General features: G+C 40.0%; 1 protein-coding gene across 5 annotated transcripts in view; it reads left to right on the forward strand.

Annotated features, from left to right (window-relative positions):
• EIF2AK3 (eukaryotic translation initiation factor 2 alpha kinase 3) overlaps window positions 1-18,811 on the forward strand; it is a 107,412-nt gene that overhangs the window by 36,780 nt on the left and 51,821 nt on the right. For 4 of the 5 annotated variants that reach the window (XM_014453147.2, XM_006085727.3, XM_006085726.3 and 1 more), the window contains exons 3-6: window positions 10,883-11,077; window positions 13,286-13,416; window positions 15,587-15,818; window positions 17,068-17,230. In XM_014453147.2, coding sequence (XP_014308633.2) covers window positions 10,898-11,077; window positions 13,286-13,416; window positions 15,587-15,818; window positions 17,068-17,230 — 706 coding nt within the window. In that variant the 5' untranslated portion in view covers window positions 10,883-10,897. The remainder of the gene's footprint in view (window positions 1-10,882; window positions 11,078-13,285; window positions 13,417-15,586; window positions 15,819-17,067; window positions 17,231-18,811) is intronic. The other variant, XM_023751414.1, reaches the window with a different exon arrangement.

The following is an 18,811-nucleotide window of genomic DNA, read 5'->3' on the forward strand; positions in this document are numbered from 1 at the left end:
AAATTAATGTTAATTCTATTATATGTAATGTTGGTATGATAGTTATTTCTCAGCAATGAAGTATGTATAGGAGAAATAACATGATGTCTGTAACTTTAAATAAAATAACCTAGTAAACAAGTATATGGAGTGGCTAGGTGGAGAATAATTGAAATAATTATCAAAATGTTGATAATTGTTGAAACTGGGTGATAGATACATAGGGGTTTATTCTATTGTTATTTGTATTAAAATATTATGCCTTATCTGGTGTGGCTAAGCTGGTAGGAGTGTAGTTCCATACACCAAAAGGTCATGGGTTTGATTCCCGGTACCAGTCCTGGTGCTTGCCAGAGGCAGTCGATTTATGTTTCTCTGAGTCTCTCTCTCACCCTCCCTTCCCCTCTCTCTAAAAATCAATGAAAATATGTCCTCGGGTAAGGAAAATAAATAAATAAAATATGTATTTTATATTTTATATGTTTAAAATTTTTTATATAAGTTAACATGAAGTTGCATATACCCTGAAAAATGTATGTGTGGATGGTATGTGGGCGGGAGGTGGTGGGTTGCATGGTTAAAGGAATTTTTGTTTTTATTGCTGGTTATATTCATTTTAGTACTAGTACTTTCTCTATTTTCTCAGTTGAAGTTCCTTCTGCCACTTGAAAATAAGAGTTATTTTCACATTCTGATTTCAAATAGCAGTCCCTGGTTACATGTGCCACTGATATTCATTGTGCCATGTAGATCTTGTTCAGAAACAAATTCAGTTTTTTTTTACCAAGTTGATTTGTGATTGCATGAAGATCTTGTCGGACCTTTGGTAGTAGTTTGCTAGCCAATGTGACAAACCTCTTACTTTAAAATTATGAACAGAAAAAACAAATGGGAAAAAAACACAGAAAACAAGAATTTATGTTTATAAAATGATTGACGGGGGAAGCAAGTTGCACAATTAGTTTGAGATGCAGAGCAGCAAATCAGAGCAATAGCTGCTTACAGGGACCAGTCTGTGGAATGTGAAAATGCATCAGGGTAACCTACATTTTGTTCCACCAAGAGATTTGCAGCTGACTATCTGGGTGACTCATTCCTATGCTGGGAGAGTGAGGTAATGCTCTTGTGAGGGGTGATGTCATCTCTCCACCTGAACTGAATTCATGTACTGCTTCCTGTGGCTCTCAAGGAAAAACACCATCTGCTTTCACATATGTAGCCTGCAAAATTCACACAGATTGGTGCAAAGGTTAGCATACGTGTGTATAACTTATAAGTGGCCAATTAGTGAAGAGCGGTGCTTTAAGGGTGAACTTTTAAAATCATAACCCAGATATACATGATGAATCAGCATTGAATCATAATGCTTTTTTGTTGTTGGTTTGGGTTTTCTACTTTTCTCATTGATTTAACTTTTCAAATCAGCCAATTTTTCACAATATGGTTTATCATATAAAATATCTTGGTTGTTGCTTGGCTGGCGTGGCTCTGTGGTTGAGTGTCAACCTATGAACCAGGAGGTCACGGTTGGATTCCCAGTTAGGGCACATGCCCGGGTTGTGGGCTCAATCCTCAGTGTGGGGTGTGCAGGAGGCAGCCAATAAATAATTCTCTCTCATCATTGATGTTTCTATCTCTTTCTCCCTCTCCCTTCCTCTCTGAAATAAAAAAATATATATTTTAAAATCTTGGTTGTTTAAACCATATTTTTAATTGTAGATAAGCATTCTTTTATATTAGGAGGTATATAGATCATTCTTAAAGCAATGATGAATTTTAGTCCATATTATTAGCTTGACTAGTAGCCCGGTGCATGAAATTCATGCACATTAAAAGGGAATTAATTAGTGGAAATATTTTAATATTGCTATTTGCCCTTTCTCTATAATAGAAGTGTGAGAGATGAAAGGAAATTAGTAAAATGTATATGAAAATAATATATAAATTTATTAATAAACAGTAACAAAAGGATATAACAACAGAGGCATGATATAAAAACAAAAACATGATATGAAAACAACAAAAACATGATATAAAAACAACAAAAACATGATATAAAAATAACAGTGATGCAAAAATGACTGATAAAGTGATGAAACTTATTCTAATATCTCCCTGTACACCACATTAAGAGTGAAAACACTTTCAGAGTGCTTGACTAATTTCCCTTGTGATGAGGTATTTAGAACTTTAACGTCACATGCTCTTCGAACTCAAGAGAAAGCAACATATAACTGACCATGTGCGAAAACGGATTCAGGTAGGAATATGCCTACTCTGTGGTTCTCAACCTCTGGCCCTTTAAATATAGTTCCTCATGTTGTGACTCCCAACCATAAAATTATTTTCGTTGCTACTTCATAACTGTAATGTTGCTACTGTTATGAATCATAATGTAAGTCTCTGATATGCAGGATGGTCTTAGGCGACCCCTGTGAAAGGGTCGTTCGACCCCCAAAGGGGTCGCGACCCACAGGTTGAGAACTGCTAGCTAGAGTTTGTCCTTGTGATTTATTAATAGTCATCACAAATGCTGGCATCATGGGAAACCATCATCGAATCAATTTAAATGGGAGCCCAGTGTCAGATGGGGACAGATCAGTTCTTGGAATCAGAACAACCTCTCCCTCTCCAGATGCTGTTAATACTTCAGCTTCAATAATGTTAGGTCATAATCTTTTGATAATAAATCTGGTACCATTACAAAGACCCCATTTACTATTGAGATTTCTCAATAGCATGATGATTGCACCCACTTTCAATTTAAATTTATGACACGGCATTCCCAAAGGAGTAATACTATTAAGAAATTCGATGGGAAAATTTTCCTTTTCAGCATCATCTGTGGAATCAATGGAATCATCACTCAAATATGTGTAAAAATCTCTATCGAGTAAATCCAAAATTTCTTCATTTACTTTTTGAACGTGCTCATTTTTTGGACAAAGAATTGCATGTTTAGATATATATTTTTTATTTTTATTTTTTTAATTAAATCTTTATTGTTCAGATTATTATAGTTGTTCCTCTTTTTTCCCCCCATAGCTCCCCTCCACCCGGTTCCCACCCCACCCTCTGCCCTTACCCCCCCGCCCCCACTGTCCTCATCCATAGGTGTACGATTTTTGTTCAGTCTCTTCCCGTATACCCCACACCCCTTCCCCCCCCGAGAATAGTCAGTCCACTCCCTTTCTATGCCCCTGATTCTATTATAATCACCAGTTTATTCTGTTCATCAGATTATTTATTCACTTGATTTTTAGATTTACTTGTTGATAGATGTGTATTTGTTGTTCATAATTTGTATCTTTACCTTTTTCTTCTTCTTCCTCTTCTTAAAGGATACCTTTCAGCATTTCATATAATACTAGTTTGGTGGTGATGAACTCCTTTAGCTTTTCCTTATCTGTGAAGCTCTTTATCTGACCTTCAATTCTGAATGATAGCTTTGCTGGGTAAAGTAATCTAGGTTGTAGGTTCTTGGTATTCATCACTTTGAATATTTCTTGCCACTCCCTTCTGGCCTGCAAAGTTTCTGTTGAGAAATCAGCCGACAGTCGTATGGGTACTCCCTTGTAGGTAACTGACTGTCTTTCTCTTGCTGCTTTTAGGATTCTCTCTTTGTCTTTTGCTCTTGGCATTTTAATTATGATTTGTCTTGGTGTGGTCCTCTTTGGATTCCTTTTGTTTGGGGTTCTCTGCGCTTCCTGGACTTGTAAGTCTATTTCTTTCACCAGGTAGGGGAAGTTTTCTGTCATTATTTCTTAAAATAGGTTTTCAATATCTTGCACTCTCTCTTCTTCTGGCACCCCTATAATTCGGATGTTGGCACGCTTGAAGTTGTCCCAGAGGCTCCTTACATTATCTTTGTATTTTTGGATTCTTTTTTCATTTTGCTTTTCCGGTTGGGTGTTTTTTGCTTCTTCGTATTTCAAATCTTTGACTTGATTTTTGCGATCCTCTAGTCTGCTGTTGGGAGTCTGTATAATATTCTTTATTTCAGTCAGTGTATGCTTAATTTCTAGTTGGTCCTTTTTCACAACCTCGAGGGTCTCACTAGATTTCTTGAGGGTCTCATTAAGTTTATCGGCGGTCTCACTAGACTCATTGAGGGTCTCACTAAATTTATTGGCGGTTTCTAGAAAATTCTTGAAAAACCTTAAAAGTGTGGTTTTGAACTGTATATCCAGTAGTTTGCTTTCCTCCATTTCTTTCATTTGTGACCTGTTTCTTTGTCTCCTCATTTTTTGTGCTTCCCTGTGTTGATAGAGTGGCTTTCTGTGCTAGGTGTCCTATAGGGCCCAGTGGCTCAGCCTCCCCAATTACCTGAGGTGGACACTCTTGGTGCATTCCTTTGTAGGCTTTGTGCACAGTCTTGTTGTAGTTAAGCCTTGATTGTTGTAGGCATCACTGGGAGGAATTGACCTCCAGGCCAATTGGCTGTGAGAATCAGCTATGTCTGCAGTGGGAGAACTTCTGTGCTGGAGACACCCCTCTGGGGCAAGACTTGCTTCAGTGGGGCTTTGGTGCTCACTGAGTTTGCCCCCTGAGTGTGTCCCTTATGGATCCGAGGAGCTGCAATCTGGATGGTCCCACTCTGACCACCGGGTACACTGGCTCCTGGATCTCTAAGGAGGTGCTAATTTAGCCTCTGCCTGAGGCTACCCAGGAGGAGCTCAGCTGTGAAGCAATGCAAGTTGCCCTGGGGCCTTGGGCCAGCTGCAAGTTTGTTAGGTAATTTTCAGATTGCAAAGGGCCAGGCCTTTCATATGCAAAAGCCTCCGTGCACAGCTTGGGTGGGGCAGGGTCCCAGGGGATCAACAGGGCGGAGCAAGCAGCTATGGCTGCTCCTCAGTCCTGCCCTCAGAGGTCCCGCTTCTCAGTATCCCAGTAATCGCTGCAAGCACCTCTGAGAGAAAGCTGCCCTCGAGTTCCGACCGATGCCAGACAGTCCAGTTTCTCCCGTATGAGTCTGGGTCCCCAGAGACTCACCCGGAACTGGAGCTCAGAGCAGTCGGGAGCTTGAGACTCCCTCCCAATTGAAAAAGACAACCGTGTCCTCAGCCGCCAGCCCTCTCCACGTGCGCCTCCGTACCTCTGCACTTTACTTCCGCACCGCACCTTCTCTGAGTCTCAGTATGCTTTTCTCTTTCCTTCTAGTTGTAGAATTCCTGCTCAGCCATCCTTCCTGTGGTTCTGGATGATGTCCATTTCATCTTTTAGTTGTATTCTTGAAGTGGTTGTGTGAGGCAGCAATCTCCAGTGTTTACCTATGCCGCCATCTTGGTTTCTCTCTAGATATATTTTTAATATTATCTATAGACATAGTATTCCCAAAGGTAGCTTCAATAATAGATCCATTACAAATCATTTCACAGGGGATTTCAATAATATCCATTCCTAAATGAAAACTGCTATCAAGTTTGCCATCTCCAAGTTTAACTAACCATCCACTATAAGCAGAATCCTCTGATCTCATATTTGTTGTAAGAGACAACTTTCTGAAACATCCCCAAACATTCCAGTACTTTAAACTCGTTTGTACTATGGCCGATCACATAGCATGCGGTACAATACTGAGACATTTTCGAAAATCCCCTCCAAGAAGGAGAATTTTCCCACCAAATACAACATTCAAATTTCTCTTAGTAATCTGTCTATGGCGTTTATAGCATGACTGAATGCCATGGTGCATTCATCAATAATGAGAAGTTGGGTCTTTTTAATAGTTTTAGCAACTTCACAGTTTATATCGAGTCTAGAAATTGAAGTTTCATTTAGTGGAATCGGTAATTTATATGAGGAATGAAAGGTGCTTTCACCGAGAAGTAAATTTGCAGCGATTCCTGTAGACCCTGTGGGTAAAACAGTACCACCATGACCTCTAATATAATGTATTAAAACTTTATAAAGATATATGCCTCCATGCTCCGAGGGCCGGTTCCTACCTCAAACCTTGCCCTTACCAGAAACAGCTCGGTGAGGGCGCAGCCCTTGGCAACGTGACCCAGGACTCAGTGTGGCCACGCTCTGAGGGCGGGTTCCTGCCTGAAACCTCACCGCCCTTGCGGAAAACAGCTCGGGGAGGGTGCAGCCATTTCCAAGACGACCCCTGCAGGATTGACTTCCTTCTGGTTGATTGAGCCTCGGTCGTGACGTTACACCCAGGGTTTTTATATAAATAGAAGATAGTTTTGTTTTATTTTGGAATTAGGAGCCATTGTGTTCCCTAAGGACCTGCTACTGCTTTAGGGGAAAAGAAGTTAATGGAAAAGGAAATAAGTCCAAACAAATGTTACCTTTGTACTATAGACCTATTCACTCCTCTTTTTTTAGAGATACACATCTACTTTTCCTGTTTGTACTCGACTAGTACTACTGTCCACAGGGCTGGACAACCTGAAATGCCTATTCTTTTAACTTTATCATAATTTGAATTTACTATTCTGGTAAATACAATATAGAATACCTAACATAATATGGAAGGTAGAGAACAATAAATACTTGATTTTCTAACATATGTAACTCAAAATGGGAGGTCATATTTGCTAAATACTACAGATTGTTATCATAGTGTTAACGTAAGAAACATTCAAACCTGTGAAGAATTTTTGTGAGTTTATTTGAGCCAAATTGTCGACAAATACTATGAAGCAGAATCTCAACACATTGAGTTTATGCTCTGGAGAAGTGCAGTTTTTCACTTACTTTATACATTAAAAACAAAAGAGGAGATGTAAGTGGGTTACTTGAAATCCATTGGTGATTTGTTAGGGATGTAGGAGAAGGCAAAGTGGGGAAACCTCTGGGATTGGATAAAAAGTAAAATGATAGACAGTACATCTTTTACTTAGGTGGGCACAGGATAGCTAACAGTCAAAAATTAACTCAATAAGAATGAGGGGATTTGCAGTCTCTGCAAAGGCGTATCTGTGCTTTGAGAAGTCCAGAAAAAGAAAAATTACTTTGATATTCCAACAATAATTTATCGTAGATGCAAAATGACAATAGACAGGTTCAGGTAAGGTAAAGATTGACCTTTGTCAGGGAAGATACCGGCCAAGGACATGACTACCCACCATAAACTTTTTTAGTTAACTTCAGACCGTACTTCGTGGTTACTTTAGGTCTCTGAGTTTGCAAGGCTGCCAGACAGGCCCTGAGCTTGTCAGGTTAGCATGTGGCCCCTTTTTGTCCACAATAGAGTATGTATACTTTGATCTATATCTGTATTTTTTTTTTAAGAAATTTTTCTTTATTGTTGAAATAAAGAAAACCCCTCTTCCTCACAGGCCTTCACTGCACTATTGTCTGTGTTCATAGGTTATGCATATCCTATATAATAAAAGACAAATACGCACATTGTTCCCTTGACCCGGAGTTTGACCAGAGGGCAGGGCCGGCCAGCCAACCACGTGAAGCCCCTCCCCCTGGCCAGCTCAGCTGGATCTGCCCATTTGGGGCAAGCCGGCTGGACTCCACCCATGCACAAATTCGTGCACCGGGCCTCTAGTATGCATAGAAATTCTTTGGTTAATCTCTGCCCATCTCTTCCTTCCCCCATATCTGTTCTTAGTGGCAACTGCAAGTTGAACAGTCTACAAAAGACAAAAAGAAAAGTTGCAATATTTTGAAAATAAAATCTGTTATCTTGTTATCAAGAAATATGAAAAAGTAAATATAAATAGGTAAATAAGTAATAGCTGTAGATCTTTAGCCAGTGTTATGATGAACTTTGATTCAATGGCATAGCCTTCTGGCTTTAATTACAGAGCTCCTGCAAGGCTTCTGAGTGTCTTTGTTGTTAACCTTTTATTTGGAAATAATTTCAAACTACAAAAATTGCTCAAATAAAAATGGTCTCTCCCCAACCCTTATACACCCAAATTTACATACTGAAACCTCCTGCTTGCTTTATCATCTGAGTGCCTCTTTCTCTCTTTCCCTTCCCCTCACCCCTCATACACACTTTTTTCTTGAAACATTTAAAAATATATTAGATCTCCATCATGGTCCTTTACCATTAAATACTTCCTAATAGAGACATTCTCTTACATAATCACAGTACAGTTATCAACTTCATAAATTTATATTGATATTTTAATCTACCATTCATATTCTTATTTAATCAGTTGACCTAATAATGTCTTTTGTAGCATCTTCCATCTCGGTACATCTTGTCATCCAGACTTTGTCTTTTATGATGTTGACATTTTTGAAGAATACAGTCTCTCTGCCCTTTTATTTAAGAACTAGAGGCCCAGTGCACAAAATTTGTGCACTCGGGGGGTGGGGGGGTCTCTCAGCACGGCCTGTGCCCTCTTGCAGTCTGGGAGCCCTTGGAGGATGTCCAACTGACCACTTAGGCCTGCTCCCCATAGGAATGCTGTGGAGGTGGGAGAGGCTCCCGTCACCACTGCTGCACTTGCCAGATGTGAGCCCAGCTTCTAGCTGAGTGGCGCTCCCCCTGTGGGTGCTCCCCTGGCTTCTAGCTGAGCAGCATTCCTCCTGCATTGAGCATCTGCCCCCTGGTAGTCAGTGTGCGTCATAGAGACTGGTCATTCCACCGCTGGGCCGAAACCGGCTCTCCGACATCCCCCAAGGGGTCCCGGATTGTGAGAGGGTGCAGGCCAGGCCAAGGAACCCCACCAGTGCACAATCAGGGCCGGGGAGGGATGCAGAAGGTTGGCCAGCCAGGGAGGGATCGTGAGAGGGCTCCAGGGTGTGTCCGGCCTGTATCGTTCAGTCCCGATCGCCCGGACCCAGCAGCAAGCTAACCTACCAGTCAGAGCGTCTGCCCCCTGGTGGTCAGTGCACGTCATAGCAAGCAGTTGAGTGGCCTTAGCATATCATTAGCATATTATGCTTTGGTTGAATGGCCAACTGGATGACCGGACACTTAGCATATTAGGCTTTTATTATATAGTATTGAAATTTCCTCCTTCTGTGCTTGTCTGGTGTTTCTTGTGCTCAGATGCAGCTTGTGTATACTTGGTGAGGATTCTGCATAGGTGATGGATGTGTCCTCCCCTTAGAGCAGTGGTTGGCAAACTGTGGCTCGTGAGCCACATGCGACTCTTTGGCCCCTTGAGTGTGGTTCTTCCACAAAATACCACGTGCGGGCGCGCACATACAGTGCGATTGAAACTTCGCGGCCCATGCGCAGAAGTCAGTATTTCGTGGAAGAGCCACACTCAAGGGGCCAAAGAGCCGCATGTGGATCGCGAGCTACAGTTTGCCGACCACTGCCTTAGGGCATCAGTCTATCATTCAGGGATGTTATTAATTTTGGTCACTAGTCAAGGTATTGTCTGAACTCTTCCCTATATAATTACTGTTTATGAAATTCTTGTAAATAATAAGCAGTGTGTGGGGAATACTTTAAGACCATTCAAATATCCTGCTTCTCATCAAAATTTTCACCTAGATTTAACTCCATTGCTGATTTTTGACCTGATTCAGTCTTTACTATGATGATACAAAATGCTAATTTTTCCAACTGCAGCCCTCCTTTCATATTTACCAGTAGAAACTTGGCATTTTATTGCAATAAGAGTCTTCCCTTTCCCCCATATATTATTTATTTTATGTATTTATTATGAGTATGGACTTGTGAATTCCTTTTTCCCTAATGATTAATAATTTAGTAGTTAATTATTTTGGTATTTAAACTCTTCCCAATGTTGTTGGTGGCATGCTCCCATCCTTTTTTTTTTTTTTTTTTTAGTTAAATTACATTCGTTCTTTCTAGAATAATCCGATGTTAAAGGCTGATCTTTTATCTACCCTGCCAGTCCTGGTATCAACCACTTGTGTGAGAAGCCTTGGTTCCTTTGGTGGGGATTAGAATTAGATAACAAAATCTGGGCACTAGATTTGAGTGCATTATTTTTACAGCCACTTTATAAACAAATGTAATAACATAAGCATACCTGGTAAATATTTCTTAGAAGTACAATAAGCACTTTTTGAGGATGTAATGGTGTCTCAGTTTGTAGTACAGCAATAAGTTAAATACAGTTCGCTCTCCTTATGATGGGCACTTGCACCTTAAGTCCTTCTTGGTAAAGGGTGTGCCCCAGAAATAAGCATGGTTAACTTTCAGGTTTAGGTTTTGCTCAAATATTGCATTCTCAGCAGGGTCTACCCTTAACTCCTCACTGAGGCTCTTCCCCCTCCTACATGCACATTTTCCAGTCCCCTTTATCTTATTCTATTTTTGCCTTCTGGTATTTATCACCTAAATTACCTTATAATTATTCATTACTTTGTCTGCCGACACTAGAGTTTGAGCTCCAGAATGGCAGAGATTGTTTTTATTTTATTATTATTTCTTTCGCTCATTGGTCTCATCTGTCATAAGCAACAGAATAGTATTTGGCACATAGTAGGCCCTCAGTAAACATTGTTAAAGAGGAAGGACAACTGAGAACATAAAATCAGTAAGTTACCAGGCTTCTAGCACACAGCTCACTTGAGAAAGTAAGTACAAGAAAGGATGGGCTACTGCGTGAATCAACTTGTGTTCTTGGATCTGAGCCTTTGACTGCAATTGGCCTGGATAAAATAGGCCTGGAAAGTACTGCATATGCTGTCCCCTCGCTAGAAAATCTACATTAGCATGTTAATCACTATAAGAACCCCTGTAGTAACCTCTTCTTGAACTCACTTGATCACAGAACTCTCTTGGGTAACTCACATATCATAAGGACACTCCTGGCAAACAGTTGGAGAAAAAGCATACTGGAGAACTGCATGGAGGCCCCTGGAGAGGTGGCAGTTCTTTTTAGCTGCTTCTGTTTGTCGGTGAGCTGTGCTGCTTGAGAAGGAAGCTAGAGTCCCTCCAGCTCGTAGTTACTCCTCTTACAGTGAAGGTCTTTTTCAAACGTAACTTTTATTTTAGGTTTTCGGGAATAAGATGATCATTCCTTCCCTGGATGGAGACCTCTTCCAGTGGGACCGAGACCGTGAGAGCATGGAAACAGTTCCTTTTACAGTTGAATCACTTCTTGAATCTTCTTACAAATTTGGAGATGATGTTGTTTTGGTTGGAGGGAAGTCTCTCACTACCTATGGGCTCAGTGCATGTACTGGAAAGGTGAGTGAAAATACTGAATTTACTTGGGGAGAAATCAGAATAAATTATAATAGAAGTAGTTTCTTAAACTATACTATTACTGTTTGAGGTTTATTAAAATTTTCCCCAAGGATATCATTTGGTGTAATAAAAGAACTATATATAAAGTGGAACGGGGAAATATTATTAAGAGAAACTAGCTTTATCCAAGATAACAGAATGAACAGCAGACCCAGGACAGCAGAAGAAAGACAACAGGTTCTTCTCTGTGGTGGTGCACTTATTGCACATTATTTTGAAATCCTCACAGTATTCCTAAGGGTTACATATTTTTGTTTCCATTTGGATGGATGAAGAACCCTCCAAAGATTAATAATCATAATAAGAATAATATACCACTTATTTCTTTATCTAGTTTGATCCTATAATAAGAGGATCCAAGAAGAAAGTTGTACTTATGTTAAAGTTGAGAAAACTGAGACTTTAAAAGGGTCAGAAACTTTCAAGGTCAGATTTGACTTGATCTGTCTGGTGACAGTCATGCTGATAAGCCCTAGACTTTGTCCGTTATTAGCTCTTAGGATGTGATCACAATCTGCTTCTAAAATTGCATCTTGCGCCCTAGCTGGTTTGACTCAGTGATAGAGCATCAGCCTGCAGACTGAAGTGTCCCAGGTTCGATTCCCATCAAGGGCACATGCCTGGTTGCGGGCTGGATCCCCAGTAGGGGGCGTGCAGGAAGCAGCTGATCAGTGATGCTCTCTCATCATTGATGTTTCTACCTCTCTGTTCCTCTCCCTTCCTATCTGAAATAAAAAATATATATATTAAAAAAAATAAAAATAAAATAAAATTGCGTCTTGCAATTAAAATCCATTATTAGGAATGACCAATTAAAAACATCTTTTTTAGGAAGGTAAAATCTTTTTTTAATCCCTAACACCTTGGTATGTGACTGTCTTATATATAGACTTAAGACTAAAACAAGGAAAAATAGAAAAATTATCTTTTGACCCTTGAGTTTTTCATACTTGAGCGATTCCCTGTGTAAGTGTTAGGTCCGTAGTACTTCTGCAGATGCTTTCTACTTCACCTCCTGATACTGTAGTGCATTGAGAAGGCCTTGAGTCCTCTGTGTATTTCAGTGTTCCCTGTAAACACTGCCATGAACCAGATCCTCAGGTCTCTGATTTGATGTGCTTCCACAAAATTCTGGTATTCTGGTAGGTATGCTTTTTTCTGTTAGGATTTTAGTTTGGTTCATACTAAGATTTTTCCTTTTTCTTTTAATGAAGATTTGAAGGAAGTACTTTGAAATACTGCAGCTATTAGAAGAGGTTCAAATTTTTAAAAACCAACTACTTCTGTAATATGGAAACTCTGAGGTTGATATTTTTTAATTCATCTGAAATTGTATTGATGTTGTTAAGATATCAAAACTGGTTACCCATTTCTTTTTATTTTTTATTATTTATTTATTTATTTTACCCATTTCTTTTTGTATATTCCATGGAATGCTCCAAGTAAGACTAAAATTATCTAAGTCCTTAAAATCATTCCCTGGAATATTCATTGCTGCTTTTATGATTCTAAATAACTAATTTTAGGAGTTGGTAATCTACGATGCTTCTTAATATTTGGGTGCTTCTTCCATACTTTTCTTTTTAAAAAAATATAAAATAGAGATTCTTTTAATGGCTCTGGCCTCCTGTAACTTGTATTTTTTAAAACTAATTTTAAAAAATATTTATATTAGGCAGAGCTGCCTCAAACAGATTGTCAAACTGCAGCGGGAAGGCCGGGGAGGGTTGGGGGGCAGGAGGGAGGGGTTAAGAGATCAACCGAAGGACTTGTATGCATGCATATAAGCATAACCAATGGACATAAGACACTGGGGGGTAGGGGAGGCCAGGGGATTGTCAAGGGCGGGGAAAAAAAGGAGACATATGTAATACTCTTTGTAATACTTTAAGCAATAAAAAAAAAGATTAAAAAATATTTTTATTTATTTCAGAGAGGAAGGGAGAGGGAGAGAGAGATAGAAACATCAATGATGAGAGAGAATCATTGATCGGCTGCTTCCTGCATGCCCTCACTGGGGATTGAACCCGCAACCTGGGCATTTGCCCTTTACTGGATTCAAACCCGAGACACTCCAGTCCACAGGCCGACACTGTATCCACTGAGCCAAACCAGTTAGGGCTAAACTAATTTTATATGTTTTTTCAGGTGAGGTACATCTGTTCAGCATTGGGTTGTCGCCGATGGGATAATGATGAAATGGAACAAGAAGACATCCTGCTTCTGCAACGCACCCAGAAAACTGTTAGAGCTGTCGGGCCTCGCAGTGGCAATGAGAAGTGTGTATTCAGATCATGTAGCTGCTAGTGTTATTTAGAACCACACCAAGACTAAAACTATTCAGATTTTTCTTTGAAGATTTTTTTGAACTCTTTTGGTTCCTTAGAAGCATACTATTCTTTTAAGAAAAATGTAAGCCCTAAATTAAAAATGGCCTCATGATGATTAACAAATTCTGTACTGGGCTTCTCTCCATATGCTTCAGGATATGGTAACTAGAAGGAGTCTCATACGATGATGATATATGAGTTTAGTTTTAGGTTAATGATAATTTTCAGAGCAAGCTTACTGATCAACATTTTTTCAATGCAAAAGTCTCAAGAGAAAGTTAATGTGCTTTATTTCAGCCCTGACCATTTTTACTGAGTTCTCTCTGTTATGTATAGTTTCATAGTTTTTCTGATTACCCCGATTTTAAAATAATATTTTAGTCTATTTTCTTCTTATAGTATGAAGATATAATTTATTTGGTCAAAAAAAATTTTTTTTTTCAAATAATGAATTCCTTATATAATTTTTACTTTTAAATATGTGATTAAAAATAAGATGGTTGGATAAGTTGTGCTGTTCTTAAATTACATGTGTGATTTTTAAAAACCTAATATTTATTTTTTAATATTTTTTATTGATTTCAGAGAGGAAGGGAGAGATAGAAACATCAATGATGAGAGAGAATCATTGATTGGCTGCCTCCTGCACACCCCCAACTGGGGATTGAGCCCACAACCTGGGCATGTGCCCTTGACTGGAATTGAATCTGGGACTCTTCAGTCCACAGGCTGACCCCCTATCCACTGAGCCAAACCAGCTAGGCCTAAAAACCTAATATTTAAATGTTAAATTGCCTTTATAGTAATAATAATTTTTGATCCCATTTTTATCTTTGGAAAGTGAGCCAGATTTTTGTTTCTTTTTTTTTTTCTTGTTTTGTTAATCTTCACCTGAGGATATTTTCCCATTGATTTTTAGGGAGCATGGAAGAGAGAGGGAAAGAGAGAAACATCGATGTGAGACATCAATTGGTTACCTCCCGCACTAGCCCTGACCAGGGCCCGGGTCAGGGAGGAGCCTGTAACCAAGGTACATGCCCTTGGTAGGAATCGAACCTGGGACCCTTTGATCTGCAGGCCAACACTATATCCACTGAGCCAAACCAACTAGGGCTAATCCAGACTTTCAAATTTATGTATGATGCAGTACAATTCATTTTCCTTTCCTGAAAGTTGTTTTCTCTAACTCATTTAAGAAAGCATTTTTAAACATTTTATTTTCTTACATTCACTGGACTGTGAGTAACGTTTTATATCTGCTGGCAACCTAACCTTTTGTATTCTTGATAGGATTTTGCTTTATTATTATTATTTTTTAAGTGCTCGAGTGCTTGTCGGTTGCTCAACTACCATAGGAACAGATGTTCAAATTAATTAGAATTTTGAGTCACTATAAAGGAAGAGCCTGGGGGGTCTAAGACCTATGTTCCTTAAGTATATATATTTTTAGTAGATGTAATTTTAAGGCCATTTTATATGTAAGTGACAAGATATTATACTGTTAATAGTTAAGTGATTTTTCTGTAAATTAAATATAGAGGGAATATTAATTATTATCACTTTATGGATAAGGACATTGAAACTTAGGAAAGGGTAAGTGACTTGCCAGCTCTCAGTCAATAGAGATTGGAGGTAAGGTGTGTGACCTTCAGGTATACTTGGTCACATTGCCTTCAGGACATGTTTTCACATAAATTTAAAATTGATGTATTCATCTTGCCTTTTACATTGGCTTATTGGGAGATACTAATTTCTCTACACTTGAGTGAAATGTGCCCAGACTTGAATTAAGAAGTAAGTCCGACTGCATGCTGCTATCCCATTTTAAGATGACTTTGATGTGTTTTAAGAAAATCATCCTGATTTGGAATTGTGAACATTTGTTAATTTTTGAGAGAAAATCTGTCCCATAGCTGATGTCAGCTCACAACTTTCCAAACCCTGACAAAGTTATGCCCTCTTGTGGCATATATTAGCAGCGCTTCTTTCCTGAAGATTGTGTTGAGTTCCTTTTCTCATCACCAAATCTTAATGTTTGCTATTTCCCTGTAGAAAAGTTATTTATTTGGCTCCCTCTTTTCAAGTGTAAATTTCTAAAACATGCATTTGTAAATTTAAGGTGGAATTTCAGTGTTGGCCACTTTGAACTTCGGTATATTCCAGACATGGAAACTAGAGCTGGATTTATTGAGAGCACTGTAAAACCCAGTCAGAACAAAGAGTCTGAAATTATCTCAGATGTGGAAGAACAGGAAGCTGCCATAGTGGACACAGTGATAAAAGTCTCTGTTGCGGATTGGAAGGTTATGGCCTTTAGCAAGAAGGGAGGACATCTAGAATGGGAATATCAGGTAACTAAAACCACTGAGAATTTATGAACTGTTTCTTCCTTTTTCAGTTTGACCAAACATATGGGGTAGTGGGAAACGATGCCAATTTGGATTTTATCTTGTTCTCTATGCATTAAGAAATTTGTGGTTTTATACCTGTTAGAATGGCTATTATGAAAAAGACAAAAGAGAGTTATTGGTGAATGGTGTATAACAGTGTATCTATGTGCACTGTTGGTGAGAATGTAAATTGGTGCAGCCACTGTGGAAAACAGTATGTAACTTCCTCAAAAATAGACCTGCCACATGATCCAGCAATCCCACTTCTGGGTATATTACCAAAGGAAGTGAAAGCAACATCCCAAGGAAATATTTGCACTCTCATGTTCACTATAGCATTATTCACAGTAGCCCAGATATAGAATCAGTCTAAGTGTCCATTATTGGATGGATGGGTAAAGGAAATGTGGTGTGTATTTTTACAGTGGAATATTATCCAGCCTTAATAAAGGGAATCCTGTCATTTGCAACATTAACACGTTAAGTGCCCAGCCTGTTTTGTCTTCCGGATGGAAAGTATAGTGTCAGTCACCAGTGACTGACTGGGCACTTAATGTGTTAATGAATCTGGAGGGCATTATGCCAAGTGAAATGAACCAGACACAGAAAGTTAAATACTGCATCATTTCACCTATATGTGGAATCTAAAAAAGTTGAAATTATAGAAGCAGAGAGTAGATTGTGATTGCCATGGCCTAGGGGAAGGAGAAATGGGGAGGTGTTGGTCAAGGGTACAGAGTTTCAGTTATGTAGGATGACTAAATTCTGGAGATGTAATGTATAGCATGATGATGAGTGTAGTTGGTAATTCTGTATTGTATACTTGAAATTTACAAGAGTATAGATTTTTTAAGAAAAAACTTTCTAGCTTTATTGAGTATAATTGACAAGTAAAAATTATCTATTTGGTTTGTACATTGTGCTGATTTGATATACATACACATTGTGAAATTATTACCACACTTACAAAATAACTGTGTGAGGTGATAGGTGTTTTAATTAGCTAAATTGTGCTAATCATTTCACAGTGTATACATATATCAAAATATCACATTTTGCTCTCCATATACATTTTTGTCATTTATGCCTCAATAAATCTAGAAAAATAAGAAATTTAAAACAAATTTGTGATTGTAAATAGTATTTTAGAAGTTGGAATACATAAAGAATGCTTCAAATTATTTTAAACTTTTTTTTCACTTTTGTTTAGTTTTGTACTCCCATTGCGTCTGCCTGGTTGGTGAAGGATGGCAAAGTCATTCCCATCAGTCTTTTTGATGATACAAGATATGCATCTAATGATGGTGTTTTAGAAGATGAAGAAGACATTGTAGAAGCTGCCCGAGGAGCCACAGAAAACAGTGTTTATTTGGGTGAGTGTCTCTCATCTAGTGATAATACAAATTGATATCTAGATTTGATTCCTACACTGTGCTGATAGTGATTTTAATTCCTAAGTACAGTCTCTGCCTTAGGTTGCCCTGAGATTTTTACTTTGGTTTTCATTCATGCTATTTTGTTTCACTTAACCCAGCGGTTCTCAACCTGTGGATCGCGACCCCTTTGGGGGTCGAACGACCCTTTCATAGGGGTCGCCTAAATGCATCCTGCATGTCAGATATTTACATTATGATTCATAACAGTAGCAAAATTACAGTTATGAAGTAGCAACGAAAATAATTTTATGGTTGGGGGTCACCACAACATGAGGAACTGTATTAAAGGGGAGCGCATTAGGAAGGTTGAGAACCACTGACTTAACCAGTTCTGAAACTTTTAATTGCTATAGCTTTTTTTTCTCTCTAAAACCTATAGGAAGGCTTAGAAATGTTGCATATATATATACATATATATACATATGTGTATGTGTGTTTGTGTGTATATGTGTGTGTGTGTGTGTGTATCTACACTAATAAAAGAGAAACATGGTAATTAGCGTACGACCGCTACCCTTCCCATTGGCTAATCAGCATATCCTTATGCAAATTAACTGTCAGCCAAGATGGCGGCCGGCAGCCATGCACTGAAGCGAGCAGGGAGGCTTGCTTTCTCCAGTGACTGCGAACTCCAACGTTCCCCGCCTAACTTGCCGGCCTCTCAGCTGCAACTCTAAGCAACTATGTACTATGTTGCAAATAAGAAGCTAAACAAAACCCCAGAAACCAGCTGTCAGTCAGCCAGGTTCAGCCAGCCGACTGCAACATTGTATCGATGTTTTCAGCAGCGAGGCCTCAGAGCTAAAGCTGGCCCAGAATTAAAAAAAAAAAAAAAGAAAACAAGGAGCGGTTGGGAGCTTCAGTCACTCGCCAACCGGAAAACAGCCCTCAGCCCCTCAGCCAGCCTGGCCAGACACCCCAGTGGGGACCCCCACCCTGATCCAGGACACCCTTCAGGGCAAACCAGCCAGCCCCTACCCATGCACCAGGCCTCTATCCTATATAGTAAAAGGGTAATATGCCTCCCGGCACCGGGATCAGTGGAGCAGCGAGGCTCCCAGCACTGGGATCAGCATGACAGGGGGCAGCACCCAAACCCCCTGATTGCCCTGCGGCTCTGTGTGTGACAGGGGAAGGCGCCCCAACCCCCGCCCCCCCACGGGCCCTGCTCTGTGTGTGACAGGGTAGAGCCATAACCTCTCCATCGGCCCTGCCCTGAGTGTGACTGGGTGCAGCGCCCCAACCCCCTGATCCGCCCTGCTCTGTGTGTGACAGGGGGCGGTGCCCCAACCCCCCTGATGGGCCCTGCCCTGAGTGTGACAGGGTGCAGCGCCCCAACCCCCTGATTGGCCCTGCTCTGTGCGTGACAGGGTGCAGCGCCCCAACCCCCTGATCCGCCCTGCTCTGTGTGTGACAGGGGGCGGTGCCCCAACCCCCCTGATGGGCCCTGCCCTGAGTGTGACAGGGTGCAGCGCCCCAACCCCCTGATTGGCCCTGCTCTGTGCGTGACAGGGGGGA

Source organism: Myotis lucifugus, unplaced genomic scaffold (genome assembly GCF_000147115.1).
Source record: "Myotis lucifugus unplaced genomic scaffold, Myoluc2.0 scaffold_21, whole genome shotgun sequence".
NCBI classification, from domain to species: domain Eukaryota; kingdom Metazoa; phylum Chordata; class Mammalia; order Chiroptera; family Vespertilionidae; genus Myotis; species Myotis lucifugus.